The 20,781-nt window shown below is 39.7% G+C and overlaps 2 protein-coding genes across 8 annotated transcripts in view; one reads left to right on the top strand and one right to left on the bottom strand.

The window, feature by feature from the left end:
- The window catches only part of STARD13 (StAR related lipid transfer domain containing 13), a 512,485-nt gene that overhangs the window by 11,667 nt on the left and 480,037 nt on the right, over nucleotides 1-20,781 (top strand). The window lies entirely within an intron of this gene.
- LOC106507939 (uncharacterized) overlaps nucleotides 1-20,781 on the bottom strand; it is a 206,089-nt gene that overhangs the window by 99,791 nt on the left and 85,517 nt on the right. Inside the window, exons 3-4 of the mRNA XM_084982498.1 lie at nucleotides 12,572-12,644; nucleotides 9,387-9,411 (exon numbers count right to left, since the gene is read on the bottom strand). Coding sequence (XP_084838624.1) covers nucleotides 12,628-12,644 — 17 coding nt within the window. The 3' untranslated portion in view covers nucleotides 9,387-9,411; nucleotides 12,572-12,627. The remainder of the gene's footprint in view (nucleotides 1-9,386; nucleotides 9,412-12,571; nucleotides 12,645-20,781) is intronic.

The following is a 20,781-nucleotide window of genomic DNA, read 5'->3' as shown; positions in this document are numbered from 1 at the left end:
TTAGATTCCAGATACAAGTGATATCATATGGTATTTCTCTTTCTCTTTCTGGCTTACTTCACTCAGGATGAGAGTCTCTCCTTCCATCCATGTTGCTGCAAATGCCATTATTTTGTTCTTTTTATGGCTGAGCAGTATTCCGTTGTGTATATGTACCACATCTTCCTAATCCAATCATCTGTCAATGACATTTGGGTTGTTTCCATGTCTTGGCTATTGTGAATAGTGCTGCAATGAACATGTGAATGCATGTGTCTTTTTCAAGGAAAGCTTTGTCCAGATACATGCCCAAGAGTGGGATTGCAGGGTCATATGGTAGTTCTATGCATAGATTTCTAAGGTACCTCCATACTGTTCTCCATAGTGGCTGTACCAGTTTACATTCCCACCAACAGTGCAGGAGGGTTCCCTTTTCTCCACACCCCCTCCAGCACCTGTTATTTGTGGACTTACTAATGATGGCCATTCTGACTGGTGTGAGGTGGTATCTCATGGTAGTTTTGATTTGCATTTCTCTAGTAATCAGGGATGTTGAGCATTTTTTCATGTGCTTGTTAGCCATCGGTACATCTTCTTTGGAGAAATGTCTATTCAGGTCTTTTGCCCATTTTTCCATTGGGTTGTTGGCTTTTTTGCTGTTGAGTTGTATAAGTTGCTTGTATATTCCAGAGATTAAGCCCTTGTCAGTTGCATCGTTTGAAACTGTTTTCTCCCATTCTGTAAGTTGTCTTTTTGTTTTATTTTTGGTTTCCTTTGCTGTGCAAAAGCTTGTCATTTTGATTAGGTCCCGTTGGTTTATTTTTGCTCTTATTTCTGTTGGTTTGGGAGACTGACCTGAGCAAACATTTCTAAGGGTGATGTCAGAGAATGTTTTGGCTATGTTCTCTTCCAGGAATTTGATGGTGTCTTGTCTTATATTTAAGTCTTTAAGCCATTTTCAGTTTTATTTTCATGCATGGTGTGAGGGTGTGTTCTAGTTTCATTGATTTACATGCAGCTGTCCAGGTTTCCCTGCAATACTTGCTGAAAAGACTGTTTTTTTCCCATTTTATGTTCTTGCCTCCTTTGTCAAAGATTAATTGACCACAGGTGTCTGGGTTTATTTCTGGGTTCTCTATTCTGTTCCACAGGTCTGCATGTCTGTTTTGGTACCAGTACCACACTGTCTTGATGACTGTGGCTTTTTAAGCAAGGCCAGTGGACCCCCACCCAAAGCCACCCCTCGTGGGGAGACCACAGGATGGGCTGTCGGGGGCCTCCCACTTATTCTACACCTCTCATGTCTCTTCACCGTGTCAGGCTAGAGTCAAGCTCAACAGGGTCTTCTTTCCCCACTGATTCTGCCAAGCCCGTTCCCTTGGCTGTGGTTTCGCTGGATAGTAGGTAGGGACAGTGGGAATCTCATTCATCCATTCATGTGTGTCACTAATTAGATGACAAGGCATTTGGCTACCTTAAGAGAGTCGTAGTTACTACCGCCGTTTACCTGCACTTCATTCAATTTCTTCACTTTGACATTCAGAGCACTGGGCAGAAGTCACATCGTGTCAACACCAGCCACGGGCCTTCGCGGATACACAAGTTTAATTTTAGGGATTTGAAAAACAGTTAAAAGATGGCTGAGGGCCGCAGAATTATTTGGGGGGCTAGACATGGTTCCTACTGATCCTTCCTCTTGAATTATCAGATTTCCTCCCTAAATATTACTTTTGGAAAGAGTGGCTGAGCTGAAAACAGATAAGGGAGTGTGGAAATAAATGAAGACCACCCAAATGAGAGCAAATGGAGGTGATTTATTCTGAGTTTACTATATAGAAAGGGAAGTAGACACTATCGCATGCATTGTGATCAGAGAGAATGGGAAAGCTTTTTAGCAGAAAAAGGGATGGTGGAAAAAGGTGTGACTGGAATGTAGGTTTTTGACTTGCAGAAGCAGGAAGAGGGCTGGCTAGAAGTGGGGCAACCTATGTGGTTGATTAGGAGAGAATTTTTTGGTTAATTAACTCCTGAGGTAGAAGTAGGGATTAAAAATAGGCAAGTTAATGGTCACTGGCTATGTCCTGACTCTTCTGGGCTGGCTGCTCAGAAGATGGCCTCAGAGCTCAGTTGCTACACATGGTCCAGCCATTATTAGCTTGTATATTCAGTCTCTCAGGAGTGACTGCTAAAGAATGCAGCCCTTCTCCCTTTTTAGAGGAGACGTATTAACGATATCTTTGCATCTTCCTTTTCCTTCACCCTCTGGGCTCCACCTATCACAAGTTTTCTCCTTGTCCTCCCACCAAGTTTGTGTCCAGACACATCATCTCCTTGTAGGGGAATGGCTGGAAAGCTGACCTAATCAGATTCCTCCCTCCATTCTCCTGACCCTTAAGTCCATCCAGCAAATTGGCCACTCTTTAGATAATTATCCCCAAACCAGCTATCTTTGTGACACCCAGGACCAAAGTAAAGAAAACAACACCTAATGTGGGCTCCATCCTTATCAGTTAAGATTAACTTTCTAAAATCTTCAGCCTGATTTTCAAATCCCTTCGTGATCTGGCGCACGCTGCCAATCTGGCTTTATTTCCTCCATCCCCTACCACCACCTGCCTAACTCTCCAAAACTATGGGTGGTAACCTATGCAAAGAAAGGTCCTGGAATGGGCCTAATGGGTTATGCATTTGGTCCTCAGTTAAGCCATGGGGTTTCTCTATGTTGTATGGCCACAGACTATACCCTTGTACCTGGTGGTCACCACATAGAAATATGCTATAAGGTCAATCCTAACTCATTTTTTAGTTTTTTTTTTTAATACAATTTTATAATTTAGAAAGTTTTTTTTTTCTTTTCTTTTCTTTTGTTTTTGCTGTGCTCATGTCATGTGAAAGTTCCTGGGCCAGGGATTGAACCCATATCACAATAGCAACCCAAGCGACTGCAGTGACAACACCAGATTCTTAACCCTCTGTGCCACAGGAGAACTCCTAGAAAGCATTTTTCAAATTCATCACTTCAAATGATTCTCCTAACAAACCTGGGGGGAAGTTTAATGCCATAGTTTATACATGAGAGAATACACATATGCTTTCATAATTACCTGATTTACCCCAAAGTCATGCAGATAATAGATGGGAAGAATAAATAAGTAAATAATATTCTTAGAACCAAGCGCTGAGTATGCATCCACCTGACCACTTATTGTGTATATTTTTTTCTGACTGCTATAGAATACTTGGGCAATATATAAAAGGGTAAAAGTTAAAGAAAAAAATCATCTATAAACACTCTTCTATAGACAACCAATGGTAACATTTTGTATATTTCTTTGCAGTTCTTTCTCTACTACTTTGAAATGTCATCCCAAACTACATATAATTTGTATTATTCTTTGTTAATAATTATATATTTTACAAAGGTATTTCCTCATGTTTTAAAAATTCATGATAAAAAGATTAATATGAATATTTGATGCATATTTAATCTTTTGCACATATAAAATGAAATAAACAATATCCAAGCAACTAAACATTTAGCTTGCTAACAATATTTCTATTTTTTAAATGCTGTCATCAGGAGTTCCCATTGTGGCTCAATGGGTTAAGAACCCAACTAGTATCCATGAGGTTGTGGGTTCAATCCCTGGCCTTATTCAGCAGGCTAAGGATCCAGAGTTGCCACAAAGTGCAGTACAGATTGCAGATGGAGCTTGGATCCAGCGTTGCTGTGGCTGTGGCATAGGCCAGCAGCTGCAGCTCCAATTTGATCCATAGCCTGGGAACTTCTGTATGTCTCAGGTGCAGCCTTAAAAACCAAAATAAAAATAAAAATAAAAATAAAATAAATAAATAAAAATTGAAAATAAATAAATGCTGTTATTTTTTGCCCATAAAGTGTCTTGATCATTCACTGAGAATGGCTCTAAGATGTCTATCATTGAAAGCAATATTGATATTAGAAAATTGTTTCCTAGAATATAGTTTTAATTCAAACTACTAATGGCAATTAATGGGAATAAACCCCCTTCCTCACTCTTACAAACACTGAATTTGATGTTCTCAAAACCTTACCAAATTTGTGGAGAAAACAGTGTCTGACTTTAACTTGTGATTGTTTACTGCTATTGAGACCATCCTTTTTCAGATTTTCACTACCTTTTTGTATTTCCCCTCTAGGAAAATGTTTATGTCTCCTTACCCATTTGAGTAATGGGGTTGTAGCTATTTTCACATTAATGGGTATGAGCTTTAAACAGTAATTTTAACCCCTTGTGATATCTTCTGAGGCAACTATTGAGAAGGTATAAAGCATGATGCACCCCCTAGTTGCATAGATTTCAATTTGTTTCCTCAGAAAGCAGCTAAAAGCCTAGAATCCCCGTTTGGTAAAGAGGGAGAAGTTTTTTTCCCTCTTTATCAGAACTGGAGCGGAAAGTTCTCGAGAACAGGCACTCCATCATCTTCTTTTATATCCTCAGTGGAGCCTACCTAGGCCACACTGAGAGATACATAACAAACCCTTGACTTTTCAGAGTAAGACAAAGAGGGGAACAAGATGGCAAAGCAAAGGTACTTGATTTGCTGAGAACCACAGAGCAAATCAGTGGTGTCCTGTCCCCCTGACCAGACTCATACCGACGACTTCCAAGCTGCTATGGTCAAGTCTGTTTAGGAAAAGAATATTAATGCTTCCAAAGATTATTTTGCCAGAATTTCTGGTGGTCTTTTGATTATAAAATTTTCAAGACAAAGCCTATTTACCATCACTTTGTTCATGCCATAGCATGTCTATGTATAATCAAATTAATAAAAGTGTGATAACTCTCAACTCTCTGGAATCCCTGGTAAATAGTTTTGGGGTTGAACAGGAAATAAATTACTTCAATGGTGCTATATCTGTGAGCTTATATTAGAATGTAATCGGAATTATTTTTTTCTTTCTGGTAGGTCAGATTCCCATTCCCTCACCCTGTCCTCCTCCTTCACCCCCCCCAAAACTTACATACATACACTCCCTAGTGGAGTTCCTACTCACCCTCAAAATTTCAGAATTAACAAAATTTAGTGTGTGTCATTACTTGCCTTATTGTCTTACTTCTTTTCCCTTTTCTGGCCTTACAAACCATGCTTTTCAGATTGATCACCTGGGAAGGTAACTTTTATCAACATCTGCTTCCAAAAGAGAACTGGAAGTTGAAAGGCAAATCCTCTTCATCTCTTTTCTTATAACTCAAACATTGCACTTTGGTGTCCAATTTAGGTATCTGCAAATCACAGGGCTCAGACCCCCATGGTGCTTACTGGCATTCGAGCCAGGCTGTCTGGATTCAAGAATAGTTGATTCTGTTTTTATTAGTTAATGTCACTATGAGTTCCTATTCTTTGAGTACCTTTCTGGCAGAAATCCAAAGAATAGAGTTGTCAGTTAAAGTGAAGGGCATCCAGTTAAATGTGAATTTCAGATAAACAATGAAAAAAATCTTAGAGTAAGTATATCCCAAATATTACATGGAACATACTTATAAAAATTTAGTTGTTGTTTATCTGAAATTCAACTTTAACTGGCTATATCTTTATTTGATAAATTTGCAAGCCCTACCAAGGAAGCAACACCATCAAGGAACTAACAGCACAAATCAAAGAGTTATTTAGTGTATCTCCCAAACACAGCAGCAAGAACCACCAGTGCAACTATCAGAGAAAACTGTGCACCAGAAAGGGGCTAGACCTGGCCAGGACCAGCAAGTGAAGGCAGAAAGCCAAGCAGACTATAAGACTCAGGATCTTTCACACTGACCTGAAATGATTACAACTAAAGAGATTTTTTTAATTGAATAAATTTAATAATTAGAGCAGTTTTAACTGTTAGAAATGTCTTTCTAAACCATCAGAAACTAAGAGAAGTAGCACAGATAATATTGCTATTTCAAAAAATTAAACCTTGCCTAATGTTACCGACGTAAAGAAACATGAGTTTAGTGAAGACAAACTGCTCTAGGACAAGTCAGCTGGAACCTAGCTGGCAAAGGGCTCCATCCTGGACACAGCATCGCTGGTCCTGCCCGCCTACATATCTAGCCTCTATTCCCCTCCCTCAAAGGTCGTCTGAGGACCTCTCAACTTTTTCAAAAGCTCTGTTCAAACAGAGCATTGGCGTCTCTGGAATTTAATGAAGATTGTTATCCAAGAACAGAATGTGAAACTATATCAGGTATGATTTAAGCCCGTGAGTAATCAAGATTTAGATATTTTATTTGGATTATAGACATAGTTTCTCAGCTTCGAGTACATGGGAAGTTTGTTTAAGAGGCAATGGTGAAGTTGAGGGGGAAGGAGAAAGGCTAACTCCGGATTAGCTAGCCCCAGAATGCCATTTTGCTAGAGAAAAAAACAGCTACCACTGGTGCCTGAATGACACATTTTTAAAATTGATTTTTCCCCAAATTGTGAGCCTACTGATTTCATTTAGCATGTCCAAGTAAAAGAAGACTTTTGAGCTACTCTACAATTGCATCACAACAAGAATATTTTTGCTTCTTCCTTCCTGGTATCTTCAGCTGGTGAAGAATCACTGGACTGAAGAATAAAAAGTATGTTAGAAAAACATACTTTTCAGGCTAAGAGTCAGAAACTGTCCCCAAATTAATAAGTGACTTGATTTTGCAATAATTTGGACTTCTTATCTTCCAGAAGAGGAAAATACTAACTCCCTCATTTCCCAGAGAGTTATGAACTGTAGACACAAAAGCACTTTGCAAAATTAAGAGTACTACATAAACATAATAACCATATTTGTACACCTATGTTTATAGCCGCATGATTTTACAACGTCCAAAAGGTGGAAACAACCCAAATGTCCATCAACTGATGAATGGATAGCCAAAATGTGGTATCTATATACAACTGAATATTATTCAGCCTTAAGAAGCAAAAAAAAAAAAAAAAAAAAAAAATCTGATACATGTGACAATATGGATGAAACTTGAAAACATTATGCTAAGCAGAAAAAGCCAGTCACAAAAGAACAAACATTGTATGATTTCACTTATATAAGGTGCCTAGAATAGTCAAATCCATAGCGAGAGAAACAGAACAGTGGTTACCAAGGGCTGGGGGAGGAGATGGAATGAGGAGTTACTGTTTAGTGGGTACAGAGTTTCAGTTTGGGATGATGAAAAGGTTCTGGATGGTGGTGATGGTTGCACAACAATGTGAAGATACTTAATGGCACTGAACTGAACCCCTAAAAATGGTTAAAATGTTAAATGTTATGTTTTATATATAATACATAATATACACTACCAGGTATGCTAAAAATAGAAATGCAATTTATATTAAAACAATAATTATAAGTTGTAGTATATAGATTTACTGGTGTAAGTAGTACTGGTAATGAAAACATCAATAATTTAGGTAGGTTGGAGAAAGCTTTCAAATTCATTAGATTTACGTAAAAGGGTGGACTCAGATACCTAGATCAAAATATCACTTTATGTTTGTGTATATAAAGTGAGGATGCAAAGTGGTCTTTAGACAATTACATCTAGAAATTTCAAAGCAAATTAAGGAAGTTTATATATGTTATACAAATCCTATGTTATAACAATAAGCTAAATAACTACTTAATTTTCCCTAGAATTTACCTGCAAGCAGTTCAGGAAAAAGCTTTGAACATCTGCCTATTTTCTACATATTGAACTTTGAATCTGCAGTTTCAGAGCCTCTGCTGTGTTCCAGTACCTTCCTGTGCTACCAATATTTTCATACTTATTTTATTACTTACCTGTTTCTCTTTCTTGAGAATAGTGTGAAGTCTGTGAGGACTGGGATCATGTGACTTCTTCAACACTTGAATACACAGTACCTAGCACATGGCCTGGGACTTGGTGCTCAGTGCATTATTCTTGAATGAACAAACAGATGTGTGGGGGTGATAGGATCATATGTTAAGTGTATTTTGGAGTTAAACAGGCTTTGTGATACTATCTCTCCAGTGGGTGAACATGTCCTAACATATTTGCACAAACACCCTTACTAGAGGGCTGTAGGGCTCAGGTTCTCTAGGGAAAGTTCTTGGGACAGAGGATCAGTAAAGGGTTTGTCTGGGCACACCTGACCCCTCTCAGGTAAGCCCCAAGGGTCTCTTGCCTAAATGAAACAGGACTTAAAGACCTGGGCATGATTTGCTCGTTGGAACCCCCTTGAGAATGTGGATTTCCGTAAGAATCTGTTATTCTGAGGACTTCCTGGGTTAGCCATCCACAGTGAGATTCTCAGGGCCATTCAGGAAATCCAAGAGAGATCTCAACTTTCATCCCTACTTTAAATTCTCTGGCCTATTAAGTCACTCTAGCCCATGACCCCCAGGAAGGCTGCCACTCAGGTCTAGATGACTGACATGATATGGGAGCACAGACCCAGTTAACCAGAACTGATTGTTTGCAAGAAGCCCATAATCTGATATTTTATGGAAATTTTTCAGCTTTTTAAATTTTTAAAATATTTTTGTGAACCAAACAAAACAAATCAGTAAATAAGCCAGGAGATTACCTGAATATATTGAAGCTTGCCAGACTTTCAGATATTTTTTTTTCTTTCCATTCTTCTTTCCTAACATTCTTTTTTTCTTTCAACCCCCCTCTCTCTTCCTTCCCTCCCTCTCTCTCTCCCTTCCTTCCACAATATTTATTGAGCAGCTACTACTCCCAGGGACTATTTTTAGCACTGATATAGAGCTGGAGAAAAGCAGACTATATGCAATCAGAGTTTAGATTCCGATGGGGAGGGGGAAGACAGGCAGTAAGTAAGTAATTAGAATACACAGTGATAATTGCTATGGAAAAAATAAAGCATGAAAGTGGGACAGAGTGGGGTAAGTTTAAATAGAACAGCGGGGAAGAAGAGTAGGTGCAAAGGCAGGCCAGGAGTGTGGCCAGCATGGACCAGGAGTAGGTGGCATCATTAACTTCCTTAAATTCTTCTGCACTAAGAACCTCTGCTTCCAGTAAGTTGTCCATTTTCAAGCATTATCACTGCAAATCTCTCAGGGGGCCCAGTGGCAGCATTTCCCTCAAGACTTAAAACCTGAGCGAAATGCATGGCAGCAGTCCTGGGAACCAATTCCTGGTCCTCCTCCTGGCTGTTGCACTTCTGCACTCATGTGGAAATTTACCAACAACCTACACTGGTTAATTTGCTCATTTATTCAATTGTGAAATCTCTACTATGTGCCAATCCCTATATAGAATGTTGGGGAATCAAAGATGAAAAATCTACAGCTGATGCTGTTCATAGAGCTTATATCTAATACTAAGAAGCAAAGATAAACATAAATGGATGAAATAAAGGTACTAAAGAAATATGTATATTGTACATATATGCACATACAAAAGGATAACTCCTACCTGAGGAGCCTGAGGCTGGAGCAGGCTGTGAAGGGAGAGAATAAGAATGTCTTAATTGAAAAATATAGCAGTGATTTATAAAGTCTCCACTTATTACAGACTTGAATGTTATTAAATGTTGACTGTAGTATATTAGCATCCTGGGTTCATGTATTAGAGACAATCATAGAAAAATACCATCTGTTCTTTCCAATAAATGTGTTTCTCCTCAGAATGAACTATCTATTACTGCAGGTCTCATTTCAGTTTGCCTAGTATTTAGGCAGAATTTTAGTTCATGCAATTCAAAAGAAAAATTTATTATTTTTTATTAGTGTTGTTTATGCCCACTTAATAGGATAACATTAAATTTGAGGAGTTCCTGTTGTGGCTCAGAAGGTTACAACCCAACTAATATCCATGAGGATGCAGGTTTGATCCCTGGTCTTGCTCAGTGGGTTAAGGATCCAGCGGTGTCACAAAGTGTGGCATAGGTTGCAGATGTAGCTCAGATCTAGTATTGTTGTGGCCAGCAGCTGCAGCTCCAAATCAGCCCCTAGCCTGGGAACTCCCATATGTCATGGATACAGCCCTAAGAAAAATTAATTAATTAATCTGAGTTAACCTCTCACTAATAATTATATTCTGAATTTAGAGAGATATTAGGGGTTAGGTCTGCTTGTCCCAATAATGTTAATTATTAGGAAGATGAATTCCTTTCATATTAACTTGTATTTATAAAGCATTCAGAATTGTGAAATGCTACGCTGTTATTTTGTGTACCTATTTCTCAGCATTCACCCAGGGGCTATTGACAGGGCAAGCAGTCCTTTCCACAAAGAGAGAAAGGAGCCTCTTCATGAGGTGTGGCTTGTCAAGGGCCACAGGACCAGGCATTGGAGAGACAAGACAAGGAGTCACAGAGTCTGATTCCCAAGTACTATTCTTTTGATTAAAGCCTCATTCAGTTCAGTAAGCTACAGAAGATTTAGAGGTATGCAAAAATCCAGCACAAATACTTCCAAAACGTTTTACATCTGACTAATCAAGGTAAAATCATGAATTAATCTAACAGCTTTTGTACCATGGGCAGAATACCTCTCAAAAAATTTACCTGTTTTAATTTTCAGCAAATTACATTTCAACCTCTTTATCTGTCTCTATGGGATGTTTTGAGATGTAATTCATACAGCATAAACGTCACCCTTTTACGGTGTGTAATTCAGTGGTTGTAGCATACTCCCAACATTGTGAAGTCATCACCACTAACTGCAGAGCATTTTCATCACTCCAAAAAGAAACCCCAAACCTGTAGCAGGCACTCTCCGTTGCCCGCTTCCCCAACTCCTGGCAACCACGAAACTACTTTTTGTGTCCATGGAATTGCCTAGTCTGGACGGTTCATATCACTGGAGTCATATGATATAAGATCTTTGCATCTGGCTTCTTTCACACAGCATCATATTTTCAGGTTTCATCTGTGTAGTGGCACCTATCAGTACTTCATCCCATTGTTATAGTTGAATTAATGATTCCACTGTATGGATATATACTACATTTTCTTTCATCAGTTTCATCAGCTGCAGAACATTTGAATTGCTTCCGTTTTTGCCCATTATGAACATTCATGCATACAATTTTGCAGGGACATATATTCTCATTTCTCTTCTTTATATACTCAGGAACAGAACTGCTGGGTCATTTGACAACTCTGCCAAACTGTTTTCCCTAAGTGGCTGCACCATTTTACACCCACCGATGACATATGACAGTTCCAATTTCTCCAGATCCTGGTCAACACTTGTTATTGCTTGTCTTTTTTATCACAGCCATTTTAGTGGATGTGAAGGACTATCTATTGTGGCTTTAATTTGCATTTCCCTAATGACTAACGAAATCGAGCATCTTCTTATGTGCATGTTGGTAATTTGTATGTCTTCTGTGGAGAAACATCTATGCAAATTCTTTGCCTATTTTTAAATTTGGCATTTTACCTTTTTATTGCTGAGTGTTAAAATTATTTGTTATGTTCTGAATGCTAATCCCTTATCAGATACATGATTTCTGGGTCACTTCTAGACATTGATCTATATGGCTGTCCTTACTCCAATAACACACTGTTTGTATTACTACAGGTTTGTAATAAGTTTTGAAATCAGCAAGTTTGAGTCCTAGAACATTATCCTTCTTCCTCGAGATTGTTTCAGCTATCTGGATCACTTGCATTGCCTTATGTATTTTAGCGTCAGCCTGACAACTTCTTCTTCCTCTTCCTCTTCTTCCTGGATTATTGCTGATATTACACTGAACATATAGATTAATTTCAGAAGTATTGCCATCTCAATGCTATTAAATCTTCGAGTCCATTCCAGAACACAGGATGTCTACTGACCTAAGTCTTCTTTAATTTCTTTCAGTGCTATTTTAGGTTTTCAGTATCTTTGCCTTGCACTAGTATTCCTAACTATTATTTTTGATGTTATAAACTAAAGGTATAGCTGGGACTGTCATTTTTAAAAGGATACTGTTGCTTATTAGTTACAGATACTATTTTTCAAGTGGTAAGGAATAATTTCTGTGAACCAGGAGAAAAAGGAATATGGAAAGTGTTTGGAAGCAATTAGAAATATTGTGCTAATAATAAAATTTTAGACAAGCTACATTACATAATAACTATTCTCGTTTTTATTAATCAGAAGAGTTTTTAAATTTTTACTGCTTCAAGTTAAGTATTTTCAAGTCAGCCACTCATGGCAGTTGAATGCATTAGCTTCCCTTTCTGGTTAGATGAGCCATAGATTTCATTTGTTACTTCTTTACCTTGGCTACCAAGGCCAATCATTTATTTGTTTTTCATTTCAAAGCTAGATTATCAAGCCATCATCTGTATTTTGAAGCATTTGTGCTCTTTTAAGGAAAAGTAATAGATGGATGGATGGGTGGGTGTATGGATAGACTGGTGGGTAGATGGAAAGATACTCACTGAACTAGTTTTTATTTCAAAACTATTATGTGTCAGGCACTGGCTTAAAGCTGAGAAAGTCAAAATAAACAAATGCTAATAAGATCCTTTCATAGTATTTATATTCCGGTATAGCCAGAGAACAGCAAACAAGTCAACTATAATCACAGTAAGTACAGACTGTCTTAAGCATCTCTAAGGAAATACTCAAGACGACATGATGGAAAGTGACCATGAGTCTCACCTTGAGGTGGGGTGGTGGTGGTCATAAGACTGCCGGAAAAACGCCCCTCGAGGAGGTCATATTGAGCTTAGACCTGAAATATGAGAAGCACAAAGTCATGAAATGTCAAGAGAAGTGCATTTCAGACTGAGAAAACAAGAACCAGATAGGTCTTTTTAACATGGAGCATGTTTGCAGTAAATTTGTAAGGGACCCTGGGCCAAATTCCCAAAGTGAACAGAATAGAATAACTAGAATTTTGTTAATTATCTAGAATCTAGATTACCTGATCTAGATTTGGTCAAACTAAGTCCAAGTCTCAGTGCAATAACAAACTAAAAACTATTGCTTTGAGAACACAAACTGCTGTCTAAACAGCTATGATTTGGGCCAAGCTGCTTCTTCTCTAGCTCTTATTAGTTTTCTTACCTATACATTAAAGAGTCTGCACCAGCTGCTTTTTGGAGTTTTTATAGTTCTAAGCTCCCCTCAATACACAGAGGGAGAAAATGAGGCCCAGGCAAGGAGGAAAGTGAAGGAAATAACTTTTATTTATAGATTAGGTACTACTATACGGAAACCCTTTTGTTAACACGTCCCATTGAATTCTCCCAAAACTCTGGACTAAATTATCCTCCCTGTATTACATACTGGAAATGGAAGGGCACAGAAGTTAAGTAACTTCTCAAGTCTGCCTAGCTGGTACATGGCAGTGCTGAGATTTGCCCCCAGAGCTGCTGACACTACAGCTCAAGTGAAGCAGGTAAGAGCATGGACTCCGGAGTCTACAAGTCATGGATTCAAATCTGCCTCCACTCATTAGCTAATGAGTCTAAGAAAATCACTTAACCACTCTGAGACTCAGTTTTTGCATTCAGAAATAAAATTAATATCATCTACCAAACGGGTTGTTGAAAAGATTAAAACAAAACTTGGCCTATAAAGTACTCTGTTAGCTCCTTGCAGAATAAGCCTTTAATAAATGGCAGATGTTTTAATTTTATTTCCCTAATGTTGCACAGCAGGTGGACCCAGATCTTAAGTCTTCTATATCCAAAAAGAGTCCTTTTATCATTGCTTCATATGACATTGTATTTTAAAAAATGAACATATTCACTGAATACCTGATGAAACATACAATACAATGAAAACGATTAAGAATGATTAAGAATGAAAATGATGGGGTTCCTATCGTGGCTCAGCAGTTAACAAACCTGACTAGCATCCATGAGGACGTGGGTTTGATCCCTGGCCTCGCTCAGTTGGTTAAGGATCTGGCATTGTCATGAGCTGTGGTGTAGGTCACAGATGTGGCTCGGATCCTGTGTTGTGGCTGTGGTGTAGGAGGGTGGCTGTGGCTCTGATTCAACCCCTAGCCTGGGAACCTCCACATGCCACAGGTGTGGCCATTTAAAAAAAAAAAAAAAAAAAAAGAAGAAGAATGAAAATGATGAAAAACATCAGCTTATTTTCCATGTATGTCAGAAAGAGCTTTTGGATACTACTCCACTAAAATCTAAGGCTGAATTCTATGGGAACGAAACCTTTGCTAGATCGTTGCCATTTATAGCATCTTGAATAGAAAATCACGTCATGAGACAGGGGCTCAATAATCTAGATATGTCAGGCTTGCTGTTCAAGGTCCTTCGAGATAGTTTCCTGCTAATTGTTTCCTGCCATTGGTAGTATTAAAAGCAAGACAAAACAGGGTTTGGGTCAGTGTTTAAATAATTTGATCAATACATAGACAGCCAAACCACAGTACATGATTCAGGTCAAATAATTTCTTGGGATAGGAAGGGTGAGGAGGGAGGGTGGCTGCTGAATAACCTCTGTTGGCCTGAACCACTAGATTCTCCCTCTGGACCACGTGCGTAACTGGCACAAGTACATCATGGGAGCTGTTTGTTCCCTGTAAATATTGAATATATTCTTTCTCCAAAGTTAATCATGGGAATTACTAATATGATTGAGGTAAATTTTTTGTTGAGTGTTATGAGATGTGAATGAAAAGAAAAACATATTTTGAATTTCTGTGTGTTTCCCACCTTCTTCCAAGGAGAGCAAATCCCTTTGCATCCTTCCAAGAGCAGATATAAGCCAGGCCCCTTTACAGCTACGTACATCAGAAGTATGAAGGAACTGTCCCAACATCAATAAAATGCAGATATATTTTATATTAAGTTTTGGAACTAGTAAAAGTCTTTACTTTGAGAGACATTTTACTTGGAATTTTTTCATTTTATATTTTAGATGTGTTGCATACTTCTCTATATAATTATTAAATGCCAAATAAGAACTTGCTTATGTGTGAAGAACTTTCGTATCATTAAAATTTGCCATTAAATTTGTTATTTGTCTAAGAAATTGTTACTTTTTCAAAGTTTTACTTAAAAGTCAAAAAATAAAATGTTGGGTTAGATAATACTTTTTTTTAAGTACCTGTGTATAGCTGATTTCATTGTTTCCAGTTCTGGAGGAAGCAATCTATCTCTACACCCTACCCCACCCAATCTCTACCTTTGCCCTTTGGTAGAATTTTGGAACAGTTACAGTTGATCTAAATGTATTTCTCTTAAGTGAACTTGAGTATGAGTTCAGCGGTGCAAAATGATGGCCTAGATGCCTGTGTCTCACTCCTACTGCAAAAGCAAAATCTTCTGGATGACAACACAAACTAAGCACTAACATTTTGATCCCCAGGGACACTGTGCCTGACTCTTCCCATCACCCAGGTCCTTTAGAGCCAATGCAGGTGCTGAGAAGCTCATAGCCAAGATGTGTGGGAGTTTGAAAGATTCTTGGGCAGAACTTTCTGGAGTCCTTGAGTTTCTTTATATTGAATCCATGAATGCTTAACATACTCTTCTCATATATGCTAGCTGCTGGGGCAGAATATTTTCCCTACAAGAAAGCCAACGATAGAAAGATGCGAGAAAAAGAACAACATGGGATTTGTTTCATCATGCTGCATTTTGAGATTGTTGTATATCAGTAGCATGGAGGTTATTCTTCTCGGTCAAGGAGGAAAATGAGTTGGGTCAAGACTAGCTGTGTTCCAGGGTAGCTCTTCAATGAGAAAGAACAGGACTGTGCACCAGGAACATACTCAATTTCTATTTGAAAAGTCATCACATGAGATTTTATTCTTGCGACTGGACTTAACTGGATAAACTAATTTTACATTGGCTTTGATAAGCTTTTTGTCCATTTAAAAAATTATTACCATCTTTTTTTGACAACAGCTGGTGTCAGTTATTGCTCAGATGTGTGCTCTGTGTAATATCCTCCAGATGGAACAAAGTCACAGAATTCTCAATTAGCTGCAATATTTGGCAGAAGGGAAAGAAAAGGGAAAAACCCTCTGTGATGTGGATGCTGATACATGCAAATAAGATCTGTTCTAGCTGATACACTGGCTTAAAAAAGCCTACCCTCCCCACCCCGCAGGTATTCCTGTTGGCAAACTTTCTCATGTATCAAGTACAAATACTGCCACCACTCCTTACCGAACTGCCACTTCCCTCCAGCTTTAGGAGGGAGAGCTCCTGCTCTTCACATTGCTTAACAACAAAATCTTTTTTCATGATAACAATCTCCCAACAAGACAACAGTCTGAGGCTTCTTCAGTTCTACTATGGGGAGTGATATCAATGGGCCATCCCATCTGCTACTGCACAGTATTTAAAAAAAGCCTACTGACAATGAGGAAAGTGGTATATCCTTGTGTCAATGACCTATTTCTTTGTAACAAAACATCCCATAATTTGGTGGTTTAAACATGCTATTTATTTGCTAACAATTCTCTGGGTCAGCAATTGGGCTGATTCCTGACCCAAGGTCAGCTGGGTGATTCTTCTACTGCTTGGTCTTGCCTGGGATCACTTATATATACAGTCATCTGGCAGTGTGGCTAGATGTGGACTGCCTAAGATGGTCTCACTGCCTGGCAGCTAGTACTGGCTATCAGCAAGGCTTCTCTCTCCCTGGGGTCCTTCATCCTCAAGAAGGTTAACCATACATGAAGCTCTCAGGGCCACAAGGGGGGAGAAAGTGAAGGATACAAGGATCCTTGAAATAAAGAGTTGCAGATCATAAGACTGCTTCTGCCATATTCTAGTGGTCAATATAAGTCTTTATGCCAGCCAGAAGGCAAAAGGAAGGATAAATAAATTTTACCTCTTGATGAACAGAATGGCAAGGTCACACTGCACAGGATTTTTGCATCCATCTTTGCAAGCAATCTACCATCAGAAGCTAGCAACAAAGAACTTGTGATAAAACCAGGGCAAGAGTCTCTCCAGAAAGAAAATTTCCATGTGTTTCCATTTACTATTTTTGATTTAAGAATTTTGTTCTCCAATAATGCAAATGCAAAACTATCCCACGCATATTGTTACAGTAGAGCCATCTGAACATCTGAATGCCATAATTTCCAGAAAAGCCCATATTTAAGTTGCTATGCTCAGCGTAAAGAATATTGTACATTCTCTAAAATAATCTGATGTTCAGTTACTCAGGCAGTTTCACAGACACTATCAGTGCCTTAAATCAGGTATTTTCTGATCTAACCTTTTGATCAGAAAATATCTGTTTATTCCTCTTATTTCTTTGGAAGGTTTTTGTTTGTTTGTTTGTTTTAAAGCCTGACCTCTGGAACAGCTCAGGCATCTAGAGAGGGAGGTCTCCAGAGTTCTGGTTGCTTCTATTAGTTCTAAGTGTGGCAGAGAATGGCTGTCCTCAGATCTGTTCTGAGAGATTGCCTGGGAGCGAGCAGAGTGTTCCAGGGGGCACGCTCATTGTTTTAATTATATCTTTTTGGAACAGAGACCTGCCCAAGCTGCCTGAAGTAGTTGCTAGTGGGTTTTTGTTTTGTTTTGTTTTGTCAGTTATCATCTTAGAATAGCAGAATGGCTGGAACTGGGAAGCTATCAACAGCCAACTAAAGAAATTGACTTCTCCGTCTTTTATGGCCTGATGAACTCTCATTTCCTCTCTCTCTATCTCACATTATATTTTTTTTTTCTGTGTCAACTCTCTTCTATCAGGCTTTCCAGGGCCACTTAAGTGCACTCATATAGCACACCCATGTGGGGCACTATTCTTATTATAGCCCACGTGAAGGGACCCCAAGGGTCAGGGACTTCTCATTAAGATACACTTTTCCTCACTCATAGTAACTGACATTTATTGAGCCCTTACTATGCATCACACATGGTACTAAATGCTTTACAACAATTATCTGATTTAATCCCCACAACAACTCAATGGCATATAGTATTACTTTTTCCATTTTATGGTGTAAGATATGGGGCTACAAAGATATTAATCTTGTCCCAAGATTATCATACATCTAGGAAGCAGTCAAACCAAATCCAGGACTCTGTGCCTCTAAAACTCATGTTTTTAGCCATCTTCAGCCATTCTTCAAAGCCATGTTTCTGCACATGGCAGGTCCATCTCTGTCACTCTAGTTTCTTGACCATATAGGTTCATTTCCCACCATTATGTGAAAGGTTACTGATGACTAATTTCCCCGTTTATTAATTTCCTTATTAAAATTTTAGCTAAAGCCTCAACACTGAAGGTATAGCGGGAACTAAAAATCTTTGAACTTCAGAGAGAATATGGAAGAGCAGTCAGACACATCCTCCCTCTAACCCTTAATCCCAGGTTTCCAAAGTGGTTTTTTGACCCTGACTCCCCCCTCCCCACCTCCCCAGCCTCTCTAAATAGAAGATCAGAATGTATTTTGCGGGGGAAGGAGGGGAGGGTAGAGAGTTCATTGATATAAACAGGCAGCATGAACTAGGAAAGCTGCTGCAGAAGTGTAGGCAAGTGTACAGGGCGAGTTCTTCAGTCCCACCTTAACCCAAGTTCAAGAGGCTCCAAGAGAAACTGAGGATTCCTGCTCCCAAGAGAGACTGGCACCTCCCTCCCCAGCTGGAAGTCACTAACTGCAGAATGGGAGGCCCATGACAGCTCAGAGACCAAGGTGCTGTGTTCTTGAGAAAGCTCGGTGTGAGACCCAGAGAGCTTGAGCACACGAGCGCATAGGGCTGGTGGGCACTTCTGATCCAGAGATTCCCTAAGGCAAAGTCTAATTATAAAAGCCAGAGAACAGGAGTGAGCAGAAAGGCAGCAGCAGAACAGCCTGCACCCAAGCTGAGACCCCCCCCCCCCCCACCTTCCAGAATGTACTGTATGTACTGCAGCAGGAACAGGCAGCTTGCAATCGCACTGTCTTGAAGTTCTCTCTCCTGGATTCCTACTTTGGGAGGACCTAGAAGTGCGAAGCTGTGGGGTTGATAGCCAAATGGGGGATGGGAGGAGGTGCTGAGAGGTGTTTCAGGAGGTCAGAAAGTGCATTGCTAGAAGAGGGGACAGGCCCTGTGAAGAACCCACCAATGTGCCCTATGCGGGAAGGAGCATTAAAGAGCTGCTGTGCAGAGGGTGCTAAGAACCAGATTACGGCAGCGCCCACCACATAAAAGATGTTTTGCTCTTTTCTTCTTGTCTTACTCTGAGGTCCCCAGCACACGCGGGATGGAAGGGAGACAGAGACAGAAATGTAAAGAGCGAGGGTGAGTGAAAACAGGGACCAGGCTCCCCTTTCCCATGTGTCTAAAGGGAGGGTGGCAGCTTTGAATTAGGGGTGAGGTCGAAACTTTAAAACTGAACTCTGTTGCACCTCCTACTACATTCAAGTGAATCATCATTGCTAAAATAAGGAAGTAAGGCCACCATTTGAATAACTGAAAGGGAATAGAAACCTGTGGTATCTGCCTGAGGTATCACCCAGAGGCACAGAGATCCAAGCAGCCAAAGGAGGATATTTAAAGACGCTGGTTAGAGAAAAAAAAAATAAGAAAGCTATTTTCTTTCCTGTACCTCATGAATAAACAGATTTCAAGTATTTATTTCTCAGTCTCTTTCCCCAAGAGAATCTTGACCGGCTTAGGCCCACCTTTGTTCTGGGCCACACTGTAAGTCTCTCGCCAGCAGGTGGGTTGGCTGTTTGTGCCAGGGGCCCAGCTCTGGTATAGCCAGCTGTGTGCAGGGAAGATGGAATTGAGGACAAGTCCTGAAGGACTTCAGCAGTCTTAGCCAGCAGGAAACTTCCCCTATGGAGGTTTTAGGCCAAGAGGAAAATAATCAGCATTGTCTCCAGCTCTGGGGCTGGTTAGAGGTATCTATAAAAGGACTGGCCTTCCTGAACTGGGCCCAGAGGCAAACAAAGAAGATCCACTCTTCCTAAATATTGTGTGTGTGTGTGTGTGCGCGCGCGCACGTATGCACATACACCATTTAAAGTATCCAAGTTAATTTACTGGAATTCAAGAGAATCTCGAGGAACAAGCGATATATTTTGTATAGATAAATGCATACATACATCGTAACAAAGTCAGAGGTCTCCCCTTACTAAACTAGATTAAAGCAGTGATCCATCTCTTCCAAACCTTGTGTTCAGAGTAACTGCTTAATAAATGTTTCTTCGTTTCAATAACCCCATCCTTGTGCATGAGTACACCCTGACCTCTTGCCTCAGCCCAAATCTGATATTCCTTGATCTCGGCTTTATTTGCTCTTAAGCAAGGAGGCAGTGTGTGTTTGTTCCCAGAGTTTTTGGCCCCTTTGCAGTATCTGGGTGATCCCACAACCCTCCTGTCATGCAGCTTTTGAGGAAACACAAAGCAGTAGACAGAGCAGGGGCTCTGCTGTTAGAAGTTACTGAATCCTACCTGTGCCATTTAATGCCTGTGTGACTCAGGACAGTCTCCTTAAAGTCTCTGATCCTTCGTTGATTAACTTGTAAATGGAGCTCTCGCAGTCACCTCAGAGTTCTTTGGGAGACTTAAACAAGTTTCTATGGGATGCCTGGAGCACAGGATGCCTGGAGCACAGGGATGGCATAGTTCTTTTTAGTAACCTGCCAGAGCAGCCACCTCATGCTCATGACTCTCTTCCTGGCAGGGGCTTCATCTGAGCCCCCAGACTTGTACTCAGATCCTCTCTTTCTTTAAACGTCTCTATTATCTTTCTCAAATTGGCCTTCTCCCTGCACTACCAATCACAGCCCCCTCCTCTTGATATTTTCTAAATTCAGGTGTGTATTTCTGAAACTTTAACTTTATGCACAACTCACCTCCCAAACCTGACTCTCCAGACTATTATCCTTCTTTCCTGCATAACCATAAAAAAAATTAAGACTGTCTCAATAACCCTCATTA

This window comes from Sus scrofa, chromosome 11 (assembly GCF_054392235.1).
Source record: "Sus scrofa isolate SSC_HxYL_T2T_F1_AM1 chromosome 11, Sscrofa_HxYL_maternal_Yorkshire_Landrace_v2.0, whole genome shotgun sequence".
NCBI classification, from domain to species: Eukaryota; Metazoa; Chordata; class Mammalia; order Artiodactyla; family Suidae; genus Sus; species Sus scrofa.
Note: the sequence above shows the minus strand (reverse complement) of the source record. Positions and strands in the feature narration are given on the sequence as shown.